General features: G+C 41.0%; 1 protein-coding gene across 2 annotated transcripts; it reads left to right on the top strand.

The window, feature by feature from the left end:
• Positions 1 to 2,526: 2,526 nt before the first annotated feature.
• Positions 2,527 to 13,082, top strand: LOC127374456 (uncharacterized). Of its 2 annotated transcripts, XM_051419772.1 has the most exons (10): positions 2,527 to 2,912; positions 3,965 to 4,093; positions 5,752 to 5,834; positions 5,923 to 6,082; positions 6,161 to 6,310; positions 6,442 to 6,573; positions 6,921 to 7,144; positions 7,317 to 11,342; positions 11,508 to 12,223; positions 12,387 to 13,082. In XM_051419772.1, exons 1-10 carry the CDS (start codon positions 2,712 to 2,714, stop codon positions 12,467 to 12,469), a joined length of 5,904 nt encoding a protein of 1,967 aa, XP_051275732.1. In that variant the 5' UTR covers positions 2,527 to 2,711; the 3' UTR covers positions 12,470 to 13,082. The 2 variants fall into 2 exon arrangements, with proteins under 2 accessions (XP_051275732.1, XP_051275731.1); XM_051419771.1 differs by having other exon boundaries at positions 7,317 to 12,223.
• The last annotated feature ends 2,158 nt before the right edge of the window (positions 13,083 to 15,240 follow it).

The raw sequence follows: 15,240 nt of genomic DNA, 5'->3' as shown, positions 1-15,240 counted from the left end.
AGGATCAGATGAACTATCATTATTATAATGAAAAAAAATGCTTCTACTTTTTAAGACACATATTTTTATATATATATTTGATATTAGGATTTAATTATAAGAGATTTCTTCAAGAATAAATGCATCAGGATTTAAATTTAAAAGCAAAAAAAAAAAGCAATATTTCCCTCTGAGATGCAGTGGAGAGATAACGCTGCCAAAAATTAAGAGAAATACCGTAATTGTTATTTTAAGTTTGAAGTATTTATGTATCTACATTTTACTCTTTGATGAATGAAGTGAAAACACATTCAATTCAATTCAATTCAATTTTATTTGTATTTCAATTCATAACAGAAGTTATCTCAGGACACTTTTCAAATAGAGCAGGTCTAGACCGAACTCTTTAACATTAATTACAGAGACCCAACAGTACCACCATGAGCAAGACCTTGGAGACAAGGGCAAGGAAAAACTGCCTGTTAAAAGACAGAAACCTAGGACAGATCCTCCGGCTCTAGGTGGGTGGTCGTCTGTCTCGACCAGTTGGGGTGAGAGAGAGAGAGAGAGAGGGACAGGTGCACAGCAACAACAGTATTGGCAATGGCAATCTAGCAGGACCATGGCAGGAGGCTCCACCAGGATCGATAAGAACCTGCGAGACGAGAAAGCACAAGAACTCCGGGGAAGAAGTGAAGTTAGTAACATGCATTAATGGAACATGAATGAGTGCAGAAAGAGAGAGGAAGAGAGTAGCTCAGTGCACCATGGGAAATCCCCCGATAGTCTAGGCCTATAGCAGCATAACTAAGGGATGGTTCAGGACTCACCTGATCCAGCCCTAACTATAAGCTTTATCAAAGAGGAATGTCTTAAGCCTACTCTTGAATGTGGAGAGGGTGTCTGCCTCCTGAACCACAACTGGAAGCTGGTTCCACAGGAGAGGAGCTTGGTAACTGAAGGCTCTGGCTCCTGTTCTACTTTTAGAGACTATAGGAACCACAAGTAGCCCAGCATTCAGAGAACGTAGTGTTCTAGAGGGGTAATAGGGTACTATGAGCTCTTTAAGATATGAAGGGGCCTGACCATGAAGAGCTTTATAGGTGAGGAGGAGGATTTGTGGATTTGTCAGTACTCGTGCTGCAGCGTTCTGAATTAATTGGAGCGTTTTAATGGACTTATTGGGGCAACCTGATAATAAAGAGTTGCAGTAATCCAGCCTTGAAGTAACAAATGCATGGATTAGTTTTTCTGCATTTGTCTGTGATAGGATGTGTCTAATTTTTCTAATATTACGTAAATGAAAGAAGGCAGTCCTAGAGGTCTGCTTCATGTGGGAGTTAAATGACAAATCCTGATCAAAGATAACTCCAAGATTCCTGACAGTGGTGCTAGAGGCCAAGTTAATGCCATCTAGAGTAACTATATCTTTAGACAGTGAGTCTCTAAGGTTTTTGGGGCCAAGAACAAGAATTTCGTTTTTTTCTGAGTTTAACATCAGAAAATTGCAGGTCATCCAGGATTTTATGTCCTTAAGACGTGTTTGTAATTTAGATAATTGATTAATTTCATTGGGCTTGATTGATAGATATAACTGCGTATCATCTGCATAACAGTGAAAGTTAATGGAGTGATTCCTAATAATGTTGCCTAAAGGGAGCATATATAAAGTAAATAGTATTGGTCCAAGTACAGAACCTTGTGGAACTCCATGACTAACTGTAGTTTTTATTGAAGATTCATCGTTAACATGTACAAACTGCGAGCGATCTGATAAATATGACTTAAACCAGCTTAGTGCGGTTCCTTTAATGCCAATTTGATGCTCAAGTCTCTGTAAAAGAATATCATGGTCAATGGTGTCAAATGCAGCACTAAGATCTAATAATACAAGTACAGAGACAAGTCCATTGTCAGAAGCAGTCAGAAGGTCATTACTAACTTTAACCAGAGCTGTCTCTGTGCTGTGATGAACTCTAAATCCTGACTGAAAATCCTCAAATAAACTATTGTTATGTAGAAAGTCACACAACTCTTTGGCGACTACTTTCTCCAGAATCTTAGAGAGGAAGGGGAGGTTAGAAATCAGTCTATAGTTGGCTAAAACCCCTGGGTCAAGAGTGGACTTTTTAAGAAGGGGTTTAAACACATATAAACCTTCCCCCTATGTATGCTAGTTTTCTGTGTGTTATTAATTATAACAGTAACGTCTCTGTTTAAACCATTGCTCATAAATCAATGTGCGGTTTTATTGCAGATGATTTACTGGGAGAGTCAGGCTTGCACATAGAATATTAAATATTATGGACTGTTGTCATTTGGCCCTCAGGATACAGAACTCAGTGATCCACAACATCTGCAGGACAAGTGAAAACCTGAATCTTTCTGATTTCATATGTGCTGTGAACTTTACACGAAAATACTCCAAAAGGGAAGGGCTGCTGTCCTGCTGAAACCTGTTCTAAATATCACGATTTAAAGGTTAATGCAGCTTAAACCTAAGCTCCATCGAGTCCTGACACACCTGTAACAACCTGTTAACACCCTCTGGGACACCTGAAGGCTTCAGTTTAGACAGCTGCTGAAGGAAGAGAAATATAGCAGTAGATTAAAACAGAACAACTCTTATTTGCATCTTAATGTGTGCAGAAAATGATACTTTTAAGGAGCAGTGCGTGAGGGAAGGTAGAGGAGTCTAAATGTGTAAATAGTGAACAGAAGTGAGAGATGAGATGCAGGTTCTTCATGCAAGCAGAGCGGCCCAGGCGGCTTTGGGGTACCGTCTTCAACATGGACCTGGAGGTTTGGTGCATTACAGCACAGCTCCAACTGTTGCAGCTGTGGCTCCGGACAGCAGCACAAGCTTCTGTTTGTCCAGAGAGAAAGACACTCTGCAGCAGCTGAACCGGAGGCTGGCCGCATACCTGCAGCAGGTAGGAGCTGCATCAACAGCACATCAAAATGTTCCAAAGCTAAGCTGCTAAATGAAAAGTCGCTATTTTTAAAGATAAAAAAAGTTTCAGTGGAGTGTGTTTGTTGTATCTGCTTTTTATTATTTGATGCACAAGGTGGAAAAACTTAAACTGAGATGTGGAATTATTGTTTAAAGATCAAGAAAACATAAAAATGCCAGATTTCTTAATGGAGTTTTGCTGGAGTTCAGTTTTTGTTTTATAATTACAAAGTTAAAGTGGCATCTAAGTGAGGAGTCAACAGTTCAAGAGAATATAAAAGTAGCATTATTTTCAATGGAGTTCAGCGTGGACTGAAACAAGAACTGTTTGTTCCATTTGCTTTTTATTCTTTGATGAATGAGGTGAAACACAAAACCTCCGACATCTGATGGATCCAACAACAGCAAAAGAAGAACACAATTAAACTGAAATGCAAGAGTAAAGATTAATTATAGTTTTAAGAGGAAAACATAAAAATGCCAGATTTCTGAAAGGAGTTTTGCTTTGACTGAGTTCAGTCTTAAGTTAAAGTGACTTTTTTAAAGATCAAGATAACATAAAAATAACAGTATTTTCAGTTTTACATACAGCATCCTTAAGACTTATTTTATTCCTTTGAACTTTACCTTTAACTTTGATCTTTATTTAATGGTGAATTATTATGTTATCTGGTACCGATTAGAGTGAAAGAGTTTGTAATTTGTAGTTTTTGTGTTTCTTCTTGTAAAACACTGGATTTGTTTTTTACTCCATCAGGCCTTTAACAGTAAGTGGTGGATTGTAACTAAATACATTTACTCAAGTACTGTACTACATTAATGTAGCAGTGATTATATTTCAAAAACATCAGATACAACAATAAAACACTGACCAGGAACATTTTACTGCACCGTGAGTACTTTAAGTACTATTTAAGTTTATTTATATGTTATCTTGATCTTTAAAAAAGTAACTTTAACTTAAGTACTTTAAGTACATTTTGATGATAATCTGCTGATTTATTTCCTGTGTCTTCTGATTGGTGGATGCAGGTCCACTGTCTGGAGGCGGCCAATCAGAAGCTGGAGACTCAGATCCAGATGGAGCTGGACAGGAAGTGTCCCAGTGAGCTGAGAAAGCTGGACGGACACCTGGGGACAGTGTCCCTGCTGCAGAAACAGGTCAGAACACATATATTACACAACAAATACACCCAACCAAATCAAAGCTAATCAAATCTAATGTAAGCAGGTATTAAGGCCAACGGGCTCAGTCTGAGTCGCAGGTTGACAGCAGCACAGAGATGCTAAACATTTGGTTGAAAAACAGCAGTTTGGAGTTTTGTTTCAATCGGACTGATAGTATCCAAGATGTTTTCCTGTTAAAGGAGCCACTTGTGGCTCATGGCACTAGCACCAAGTTTCGTGTTAATCTGACAAACCTATGCAGAGATGATGCATCACTTCTGGAAACTGATATGTAAAAATAAACTGTTCAAGGCAACTATCTTATTTTGTCTTTAAACCAGGTACAGGGCAGGTTCTGCTACTTAAGAGTTTGATTTTAGACTCAAAAGACAACTCAACTTGTTTTTTTACAGTGTGAATACTTCCTCCGTCACAGGTTATATAACTCTGAACAACAATAAAGAACAGAAGCATCTGCACATGACAATCAGTTAAACCCTTTAGTCCTGGAGCCAATCAGAGACCAGGATTAAATATAGACCAAAGCAGGCCAGAGGCAGCCCTGCAGGTGGACTGATGTCGACTGAGGTGTAGCATCTCAGACCGGTTGTGGCTCGTCAGGATGTGGCGTGTCTGTTTAAAGGCCAGACAGGATGAGACAAGTTCAACACAAATCTGACATGGATTCAAATGTCAGAGATTAAATCTGAACTTCAACATGTCCTGTAACAATGAGCTGTTTATGGAAAGATTATCTCTGTAAAGACTGAAAGGTTCTGCCCCGAGGACCTAAAGTTAGTCTGAGAATAATGTGACATTTAATATAATGTGTGACTTCAAACAGGACCACACATTTAAAACAACAAATGGTTTTCTTCCCCTCTGTAAATTCACTGAACGAATCTCTATAACTGTGTCCAACTCAGATCTCTTAAAATCAACACTACACTAATTCTACTGCGACTGTAGTTCTATGGTTTCTACTACCAGAGGGGGTCAACTCACAATCGAATCTTATGTCATGGCTGTCAAGTCCCGAGTCGCTCTCAGAGTGAAAGACAAGTCCCAAATTAAGACTAAGTCCTGAGTCAAATTCAAAGTCGTGTCAGCTTCAGAGTGGAGACTCAATAAGTCCTGAGACAAGTCCAACAAGCCCCCGAGCCAGGTAACAAGTCAAGACCAACTAGTCTCAAGTCAAGTTCAAATTCAAGACCAATAAATCTTGAATAAAATTCAGACCAACAATACCAATACGTCCTGAATCAAGTGCCAAGTCAAGACTAACAAATTGTGCCCTAAGTCAAGACCATCAACTCCAGAGTCAAACCAAATCCAACAAATCTGTCAAGACCAGTAAGTCCCAAATCCAGTCCTAAGTCTAGATCAACAGTTCACAAGTCAATTCCCAAACTAACTAGTCTCAAGTCAGACCAACAAGTTTCAAGCTACATGTTATTTATAACTTGAAGAGCATCAAGTCATTTAACTCCAAATGAGGCCACAAGTCATTGGTGTTTAAGACAAAATCAAGCTCTAAATCTTTCTGGATTCATGACTCACACCCCTTTCTGTGACTACTACTCATCCACTAATGCTACAGTAGTAGCATGCCTTCCAACTGTCTTCTCTCTCTTCTCTTCTCTTACTTACAGATCACTGATTGTCTCTCAGCCCAGGCTCAGATTAAGCTGCAGCTGCTCAGTGCAGAGCTCATTATCTTCGATCTCAACGTCAGGTAGATCCACACGCCTTCAACACACAGCAGGTCACATATAAACAGAGCACATGTAGACATATCCCATCATCCCCTGCTGTGTGAACAGGTGTGAAAAGGAGCGTGAGCGTTGTGGTTGTCTGGAGATGGACCTTAGCAACCTGAGGCTGCTGGAGGAGGAACTGCAGGTCCACAGACTGCCGGAGCTCCACAGTCTGCTGAACGATCAAACACAACAACTGATGGGGCTACACGTACAACACCAACAGGTATATGATAAAAACCTCACCTGGATTATTCAAATGAACAAACTGCCTTTACGTCATGTGTTTAATCTACCTGTCCAGGACATGCAGGGTCTCATGGCCCAGATGTCAGGGGGTGTCAGTGTGGGGATGCATCCTGTTGAGTCATCAGACCTGATCCAGCAGCTGGACTATATGAGACAGACAAGTTTGCTTGACGAGAACCAGAACGATTGCTGGTTTGACCATCAGGTGAACAAAAATTGACAGCATGCTCTTATTTTGAAATAAACAACACACGAGTGAAATTGTGAGAAGTTCTGGAACCACAGTTGTCTGTGTGAGTGGATTTATAAAGTGTACAAACATCTTGTTGTGTTCAGGTATCAACATTGAGTTCTCCTGAGGTGACCTTTGACCCTCCAGCAGGGTCAGAAGTCGTCCAAGCCGAGCTGGACGAACTGAGAGGAAGAGCAGTGAGTCTGGAAGAAGAGCTGAACCAACTGCAGGCTCAGGTGAGATTAAATTACTGAACTTTAAAAAAGAGACAATTGACGATTCCCCATATTTCTCCACCAACCGTGATTGTCCAATGACTGACCTAGTAACTAGGGAACAGTGTGGATCCCACTAATGCCTACAAACAACCGACACCCACCCCAACACAAAGTCCAATGTCTAACATTACTGCTAAGCTTGTGATTTTACCTGTCTAGATAGTAGCATGGAGTCAATGGTCCAATTAAAACCTAGGAACGTTGCAGATATTAACATTATTCTAGGTATGATTGTTAATTTGATGCTTGCTCATGCCCAAGGACTGTGTAAAGCCCTGTATCTGTCTTTCTCTCTCTGTATGTAGAACATGGTGTTGGAGGCCTCTGGTCTGGAGCAGAACAAGTACTTCGTCCAGCAGCTGGTGGTCCTGCAGCAGAGAGCAGATAGTCTGTGCGGAGACCTGGACTCAGTGATGCAGGCTGCAGCTCAGCAGGCGGCAGACTATGAGTCCTTGCTGGACATTAAGATCAGACTAGAGGCCGAGATACAAGACTACATGAGGCTGCTGGATGGACTGAGCCCACAGGGGTATGAGATAATGATAATTACACAGGCCTTTCCAGGAAAATGACAAGGATATGAATGAGAAATTCCATAACCCTGGTGATGCTTTTTTTATACCATGGTGCTGAAGAATAATTTTCAGCTCTGTTCTTGCCATTCTTCTTGTCTTCATATGTGGTTGTCCTGTTGTTCACAGGGTCCCAAGTCTTCGCCCAAACTCTGCGGTTAACGTCGCATCTTTCTGTGTTACAACCAGTCCGTCTGCCTTCAGGAGAAACATCACAGTGAACAAAACAGTCAATGTTCAGGGAGGAAATCTCAGGATGATGGACGTTCAGGGTGTCACAAGCCACATCCATAGATTTGGACAAACTCCTGTAGTTGCACCACTCTCAGAAACAGTGACCACAGTCCAGTCAATCAGAGACCACAACAAATATCCAAAGAACTCACCAGTGACATCAATTAATGCTTCAAATCTGACAGGCTCATTCCACAACCAGAGAACAAGAGCTCATCCTGAAAGGACTGGGAGGGAATCCAGGACCATTAGTGCGACAATCAACAGGCAGAGCATCCCTGTGGTAGATAAAGTCTACCCTGACTATTACGATTTGCAGATTGTTAGTACTCAGATTAGCCAAGATTCAGACAAAGGAACTGTCATAAAAACCTCTAAACCGGAGACAAATACTATTCAAGGAATCACCACGGTGGCCCCTGACACACAATCTGCCAGGAGTGCTCCTGTTCAGACAAAACCAGAAACTTTAACTTCCAAACAAACTACCACAGAGGCTGGTTTGCAGGCTAATAAAACAGAAACAAACATTCAAACAGAAATCACAAAGACCATTGTTTGCACAGAACCAGAAGTAAAGAGGGAATCACATTCTGTAACACATACAACCACAGCTGATCCGAGCATACAAACTGCTGCAGAGATAAAGAAAGAGACAGAAACTGTGGTATCAATTACCTGCACTGAGAGCTTTATCCAGACTAAGAATCAGGATCCTGCACAGGTTGTGTCCTTGAGTTTGCAGACTCAAGCAGAAACTGATGAGGATGCAGAGGAAGTTGCTGTTACAATATCTGTTGTCTCTGGATCTCAGATTCTTAGTTCTCAGGTGGCTCATGGAACGGTCTCTGGTGACGTGACCCTGATGGATGACAAGAACATAGAAAGACAAGAAAAGACGGTAGAAGAAGTTGAAGGTACTTCAGGTGTCCTCAGATTAGATCAGAGTTTGGAATTGTCCGACGTATATAATAGTGATAAAAACAAAGTCATGGAGGACGCAAACACAGAGTATTGCATTGCAACTGCTCCATCTGGTAGCACAGACAACAGTGACATCCTTGAGAGTAAAACTGCACAAAGAATCACCATGCTGGTTCCTGACACACAATCTGCCAGGAGTGCTGTTGTTCAGGCAAAACCAGAAACTTTTACTCTGAAACAAACTATCACAGAGGTGGATTTACAGGCTAATAAAGCAGAAACAAACATTCAAACAGAAATCACCAAAACTATGCTTTGTACAGAACCAGTAGTAAAGAAAGAACTACATTCTGTAACACATATAACCTCAACTGATCCCAGCACACAAACTGCTACAGAGGTAAAGAAAGAGGCAGAAACTGTGATATCAACTCAAATTACTTGCACTGAGAGCTCCATCCAGACTAAGAACCAGGACCCTGCACAGATTGTGTCCTTGAGTTTGGAGACACCAGCGGAAGCTGTCGGAGATGCAGAGGAAGTTGCTGTTACCACATCCTTTGTCTCTGGATCTCAAATTCTTAGCTCTGAGGCGGCTCAGGGGAAAGTATCTGGTGATTTAACTGTGATTGATGACAAGGGCATAGAAAGACAAGAAAGGAAAGGAGAAGAAGAAGAAGGTACTTCAAGTGTCCTCAGATTAGATCAGAAATCTGCATTGTCCAATGCATCCAAAAGCCAGCAAAACAAAGTCATGGAGGATGCAAATGCAAATACAGGGTCCGGCATTGCAACTGCTTCATCGGTTTGCCTAGACAACAGTGACAATCTTCAAAGTAAAACTGCACAAGGAATCAGCACATTGGTTCCTGACTTACAATCCTCCAGGAGTGCTGTTGTTCAGGCAAAACCAGAAATGTTCACCACCAGACAAACAACCACAGAAGCTGATTTGCAGGCTAATAAAACAGAAGCAAACATTCAAACAGAGATCACCAAGACGATTCTTTGTACAGAACCAGAAATAAAGCAAGGGCCATACACAACCACAACTGATCCCAGCAAACAGCAAGCTGCTGAGGTAATGAAAGAAACAGAAAATGAGATTTCAGCTCAAATGAATTGCACTGAGGACTTAGAACAGGCTAAGAACCAGGATCCTGCACAGGTTGTGTCTTTGAGTTTGGATACTCAAGCAGAAATTGTTGGAGAAGTTGCTATTACAGTATCTGTTGTCTCTGGATCTCACATTCCTAGGTGTGAGGAGGCTCAAGGAAAGGTCTCTGGTGACGTGACCCTTATGGATGACAAGAACATAGAAAGACAAAAAAAGAAGGGAGAAAAAGAAGTATTAGAAGTAGAAGGTACTTTGTCTGGTAGCCAAGACAGCAATGACATCCTGGAGAGTAAAACTGTGGGTACAGAGATTTTGAAGGAAGTAGAATTAGAAGTGAACAAGGGGAAAGTAGTCAACAGTTTCCATGTTTCTAGCGAGGTAAAAGTGGATCCCATTGAGTCTGACAATGAGATGGTTAAATTAGCAGGTGAAGAAACATTGGAGAGTACTACAGAGCCTAAAAGGTCTACAAATCTAATAGATTCTGGTGTAACTTCTTCCAACAGTTCAATAAAAGCTAATGAATTTGTGAGCCCAACAAAGCCAGTTGCATGCCTGAGTCCAGAAATACGTCTGAGCCCAGTTGAGACAGAAGTGTTAATGAGTATGACAGATCAAATATTTCGCCCAGTTGATCCAGAAGAAAATGTTGGAAGTCCTCATTTGCTTCTGAGTCCAAATGACCCCGAAGTGTTTCTAAGCCCAAATGACTCAGACACATGTTTGAGTCCAGTTGAGGATAAGGTGTGTCTGAGTCCAAATGGTGAAGAAGAAGATGAGGAAGTATGTCAGAGTCTAACTGAGGCAAATATACACGTGAGACCAGTTGAGAAATACATTCTCTCAACAAAAGAGGAAGGTCAGTCCCTTTCCTTTAAAAGAGATGATGCTTTGACAGAAGAAGACAGAAATAGAAAAGTCAGTATTTCAGCGAGAGATGGGGACAGTTTGTGTTTTGGATCATTTGAAGGTAATAAAGGAAGTAGAGCTGTAGGTGGCATTGCAGATAAAAAGGATGTCCAGAATCAAGGTGGCAGTCCAGAAGGGAGGTGTAGCTCAGAAGACAAGAAGGTCTTGTCAGATAACAGCAAAAGTATGTCAGGAAGTATGGCTACTAGCAACAGTGGTATGGCTAGTAATCTGGCAGCTAGTTCTGGTGGCAAGGATGTTACTTCAGCAGGCATACTTAGTTGTAATGCAGAAGTTGCTCTTACAGCAGGGGCGCAGGCAAGATTCAGACGTAATAGTGGAGACTGGATGGTTTATGGTGGTAGTCTGGGACGTAAGAGCAGCCTGGATGGTAGCACTAGCATAGCCATGGAGGGGAAAGAGCAAGGCCCGTCAGTGGCCACAAATCCTGCAACAAGCTCACAACAAACAGGGAGATTTGGCAGTAGAGGGAGTGGTGAGTGGATGGTTTACAGTGGCAGTAAGAACAGCTTACACAGAACAAGAAGTGAAGAAAGCCCATCAGCAGCTATACTTCCTACAACATGCCCGCCAATGGCCACGCACCTGCCAACAAGCCCACCAGGGTCACTAGGAGCAGGGAAGCCTGGCAGCAGAGGAAGTGGAGAGTGGAGAGTCTATGGTGGGAGAAGTACTGGATGTATAAGCAGCTGGACTAGCAGTAGTAGCTTACCAAATGCAGATGGAGAAGAATTACCATCAGTGGCTATGCAACTAGCAACAAGCCCACCACAATCACAAGGATCAGGGAAGTTTGGTAGTGGAAGGAGTGGTGAGTGGAGGGTTTATAGTGGGAATACCGAACGTATGAGCAGCTGGGCTGGAAGCAATAGTTTATCCAACAGAGAAGAGATCCCATCAGTGACTGCGCAACTACCAACAAGCCCACCAGGATCACAAAGAGCAGGGAAGTTTGGTAGTGGAGGGAGTGGAGAGTGGAGAGTTTATGGTGGGTGTACTGGACGTATGAGTAGCTGGGCTGGAAGCAATAGCTTACCCAATGCAGACAAGGAAGAAATCCCATCAGTGACTGCGCAACTGCCAACAAGCCCACCAGGATCACAACGAGCAGGGAGGTTTGGTAGTGGAGGGAGTGGGGAGTGGAGAGTTTATGGTGGGAGTACCGGACGTTTGAGTAGTGCCAGTAGTGCAGACAGGGTCAGTGTCAGTGTCAGTCGTAACCAAATTATAAGTCCACCAAATAGCCACACAAATAGTGGACCAGGTGGCCGAAGGCTCAGCTCAGGTAGTGTTGTGAGGCGTAGTAACAGCGTAGGTAGTGGTGGCAAGTTAAGCAGCTCAGGTAGTTGTGGCAAACTCAGCAGCTCATCTGAGAGCTACAGGAGTAGCACCTCTGGGAGATTCACTAGTACTGGCAGTGTCGAAGGGAAGCCTGTTTACAGCTCAGCTAACGCACGCAGGAGCAACAGCCAAAGAGCCCCAAGCCCCGGGGGGAGGATGGGTGTCAGCATGGGTAGCGGTGGGTGGCTGAGCAGTTCACCAGGGAGTGGGTCTAAGGTTAGCAGTGCCGGTAGCAGTGACAAAATTAGCAGCCGAGCGGGAGGAAGAATCAGCAGCTCCTCTGGGTCAGGGAGGACCAATAGCACAGGGGGGAGGGTAATCAGCAGCAGTGACCGGCCAATCAGAAGCACTGGCAGTGGAGCAGGAGGCAACAAGGAGAGGATCAGTGTTTGCAAGATGGCGGCGCTGTCAATCTCAGCAGCAGGGAGGGAGAAAAGTCGGGACAGACAAAAAGAAGCTCAGCGGCCCCAACAGCAACAACAGGCTACAGGTGAGAACAACTTCACATGTACACAAGGTTACTTTAAAAATGTATTTGATACAATTACTAATTACCTGTCAAATACATTAAAAATAGCAATGTACAGAATTGGGTTTGCTTACAGACATAGAAAACTGAAGTATAAAAATAAAGAATATTCCCTCCCTTGCAGCTTCCTCTCCGCTCCTCCAGCGATGGCTGTCCACTGGTGGGGTCAGTTCCAATCCTGATGGCCTTGATGACATGCGTCTCTGATTGGGCGAGGAACAGTAACATCATGCATCAAGGCTGAACACACCTGCACAAAAAAAAAAGAAATCTGATTTAATGCCAAACAATTATTTTCTTATTATTATTTTTGACATCACAAAGTACTCCAATCATTTACTTAAAGGTCCAGTTAGTAACATTCAAAAGGATCTAAGTTGATTTGAGTCCAGTTTTTCAGATCGATATCAGTTTGTACTTGATGAATCCTCCACACATGCTAAAAGGTTTGTTAAGATTTGATGTTATATAAATGAAATGAAAGAATTGAATTATAGATTTGGGTTTTAATCCAGTGGACCGGTCCCAACCTACATCGACCTACTTGATTTCTGAGCTGGTCAGTTGTACATTTTAAATTGTGGCTTTAAATTTCACAGATTTTAAATGTGGTATATATGTATCTCACTGTGTATGGTTTAATGGTATCTCCCTTTATTATTATACACACATCAGCTTTTTACTTCACATTTTATATATCTGGTCATGATGCAGGTTTCTCTCTCAATGTTTGATTTCTCTGTCTACGTCTCTTATCTGGTTGTTGGTCTCAGCAATAATCTGTACGTCTAAATCTGAAATAAAGCTGATAAATGACGCATGTCCTGATTACCTCTTGTGATATTTTAAGATAATAAACTTTATGTGTGTAAAAGGCAAAAAACGCTCTAAAATGCTGTTTACAGAATTTATTTTAAATTAAAATTTTAAAATCGGCACGGAATAAATAAGTAACATATTTTTACATAATAATGTCAACTTCTGATAAAACACTTTTTGTTTAGCGTTTGACCAGCAGGTGGCAGCACAATCTAATTCTATTATATAGATATTATATATAGTTTTCTTTAAACAAGGACTTAGTCTTCAGTGTTGATGATGATGATGGACCCCAGAAGTGCTTTAGCCTTCGAGATACTAAAATGGGACAAAGCCCAACAATATTCTCCGAGGTCTCCGTATGTGAAATGGATTCTTGTATAAAAATATTTTACTGCAAAAGTGATTTAATTGACAGGTGTTGTGACCCTGTGAATAACAAACTGAAAAATAAAGCCAGGCCCAATGGGAGCCGATACACCTGAACTCTACAGGAGGTTCTTCTACATGTCTGAACGAACTGAATGTGAATATCTTGATGCATGCATGCTGAAGTACAGTAGGCAGAAATATCCCATCTTAGGGTGAATGTATACATTTACTTTGGCTGGGATTGTCCCACAAACACCAACCAGGGTTTGCTGACTGTGCTGAATCCAGAAATACATCATATGTAACAGGATCAGTGGTCGACATTAACAAATATAATATATACAAATATGACGTGTGCCAATAAAATGGAAGTCTAGTCTTTAAAAGTCCACTTCAATATGACAGAAACTATATCAGACAATTTATTGAATGTTTTATATAAACTTTAATTACGTCAATACGTAATAATTTGTACTGATAAAATATGTATGTTGTATATTTAAATATGTTTTAAAGTAAAACACTCATAAAACATGAAACATCCCCTAGCCGAAAGATTTCTTGTGTCGAACCTTTTAAAAACCGACAGCGTGCTAAACATTGAACACTGATGTCAGTGTGGCTTCCTGATCAGTTTTATATTCAATATAATCAATATATTATTTTTACACTCATAAGTCTGTGACATGATTTCATCCCACCATCTTTAACTGTAATAAACTGATTTACATTGGTCCTCAATGTTTATATTTGAAACATTTAAATTCCTCTTTAATCGTATTGACGTTCATCTTAAACAAGCTTAGGATCCTTTCAGGTAATAATTGATTATTAATTGGAAACAAAGAGCTTCATTAAAACGTTGCTGAGGTTCTTTCTGGGAGCTGAAGGTTTGTTTCAGTCATAGTTAGTCATCATTTATTTAGTTACCACAGTACAAAAATAGTCTATTACTGGTAAAATCCTGACATTAAAGTATCAAAGTAAAAGTGAAATGAATTGTTTTGAGTAACACTGGTTACTGATCATTATTAATGATGTATTAATATGTTGTTGTTGGTCAATGGAGCTCATTTTTAACTTTAATCATCTTTATAGGTTTTGTTTGTTTGTAAAATATGATTTTGTAAGTGAAGTTTCCTCAAACACATTTAGTCTGTTTCTCCGTATGATAGTGATAATACCACTTCATTATACATTATACATTAAACCATTCTCTGACACCTGGCCTGTTGGTTTTCCTCCAGTAAAGATAAGACTCATATCTGTAGGTGTATATTCCTTCTTCTTCAGGTTAAAATGTGTCAGGATCAAGAGATCAAGTGATCCTGTCCTTTACTTCTGTACAAACATCCATTATTTTACTACATTCCCAAATACAGTGATACAGGGTTCCTTTAAATTGTTGTAAAGTAAGTATATCAGATAAATGTAGTCAAGGAAACATTTGTCTCTGAGATGTATAAAGTAGCAGAAAATGGAAATGTGTGTCTTCTACAGTTGGACTGTAGGGGGCAATAAACACCACAGTGCTCTGATTTATCCTAGCTGAAGGAGACTGATCCTGTTGGTCCTGTTTGGTCCTGTGGTGTCAGTCTGACCACTGGAGGGCAGCAGAGTCTCAGAGCTCTGCAGACACAGACAGGTGGAGACATAAAGACGGATACATTAACAACAGAATAAACTTTATTGAGAGACGTCACAAAGACATTCACAAACAGAAAAGATCCATTAAAAGTCAAATAAAAACTCTCAGTAGATCTCTGATGGACGTCCACAGTGTCCAC

This window comes from Dicentrarchus labrax, unplaced genomic scaffold, assembly GCF_905237075.1.
Source record: "Dicentrarchus labrax unplaced genomic scaffold, dlabrax2021, whole genome shotgun sequence".
Classification (NCBI taxonomy): domain Eukaryota; kingdom Metazoa; phylum Chordata; class Actinopteri; family Moronidae; genus Dicentrarchus; species Dicentrarchus labrax.
Note: the sequence above shows the minus strand (reverse complement) of the source record. Positions and strands in the feature narration are given on the sequence as shown.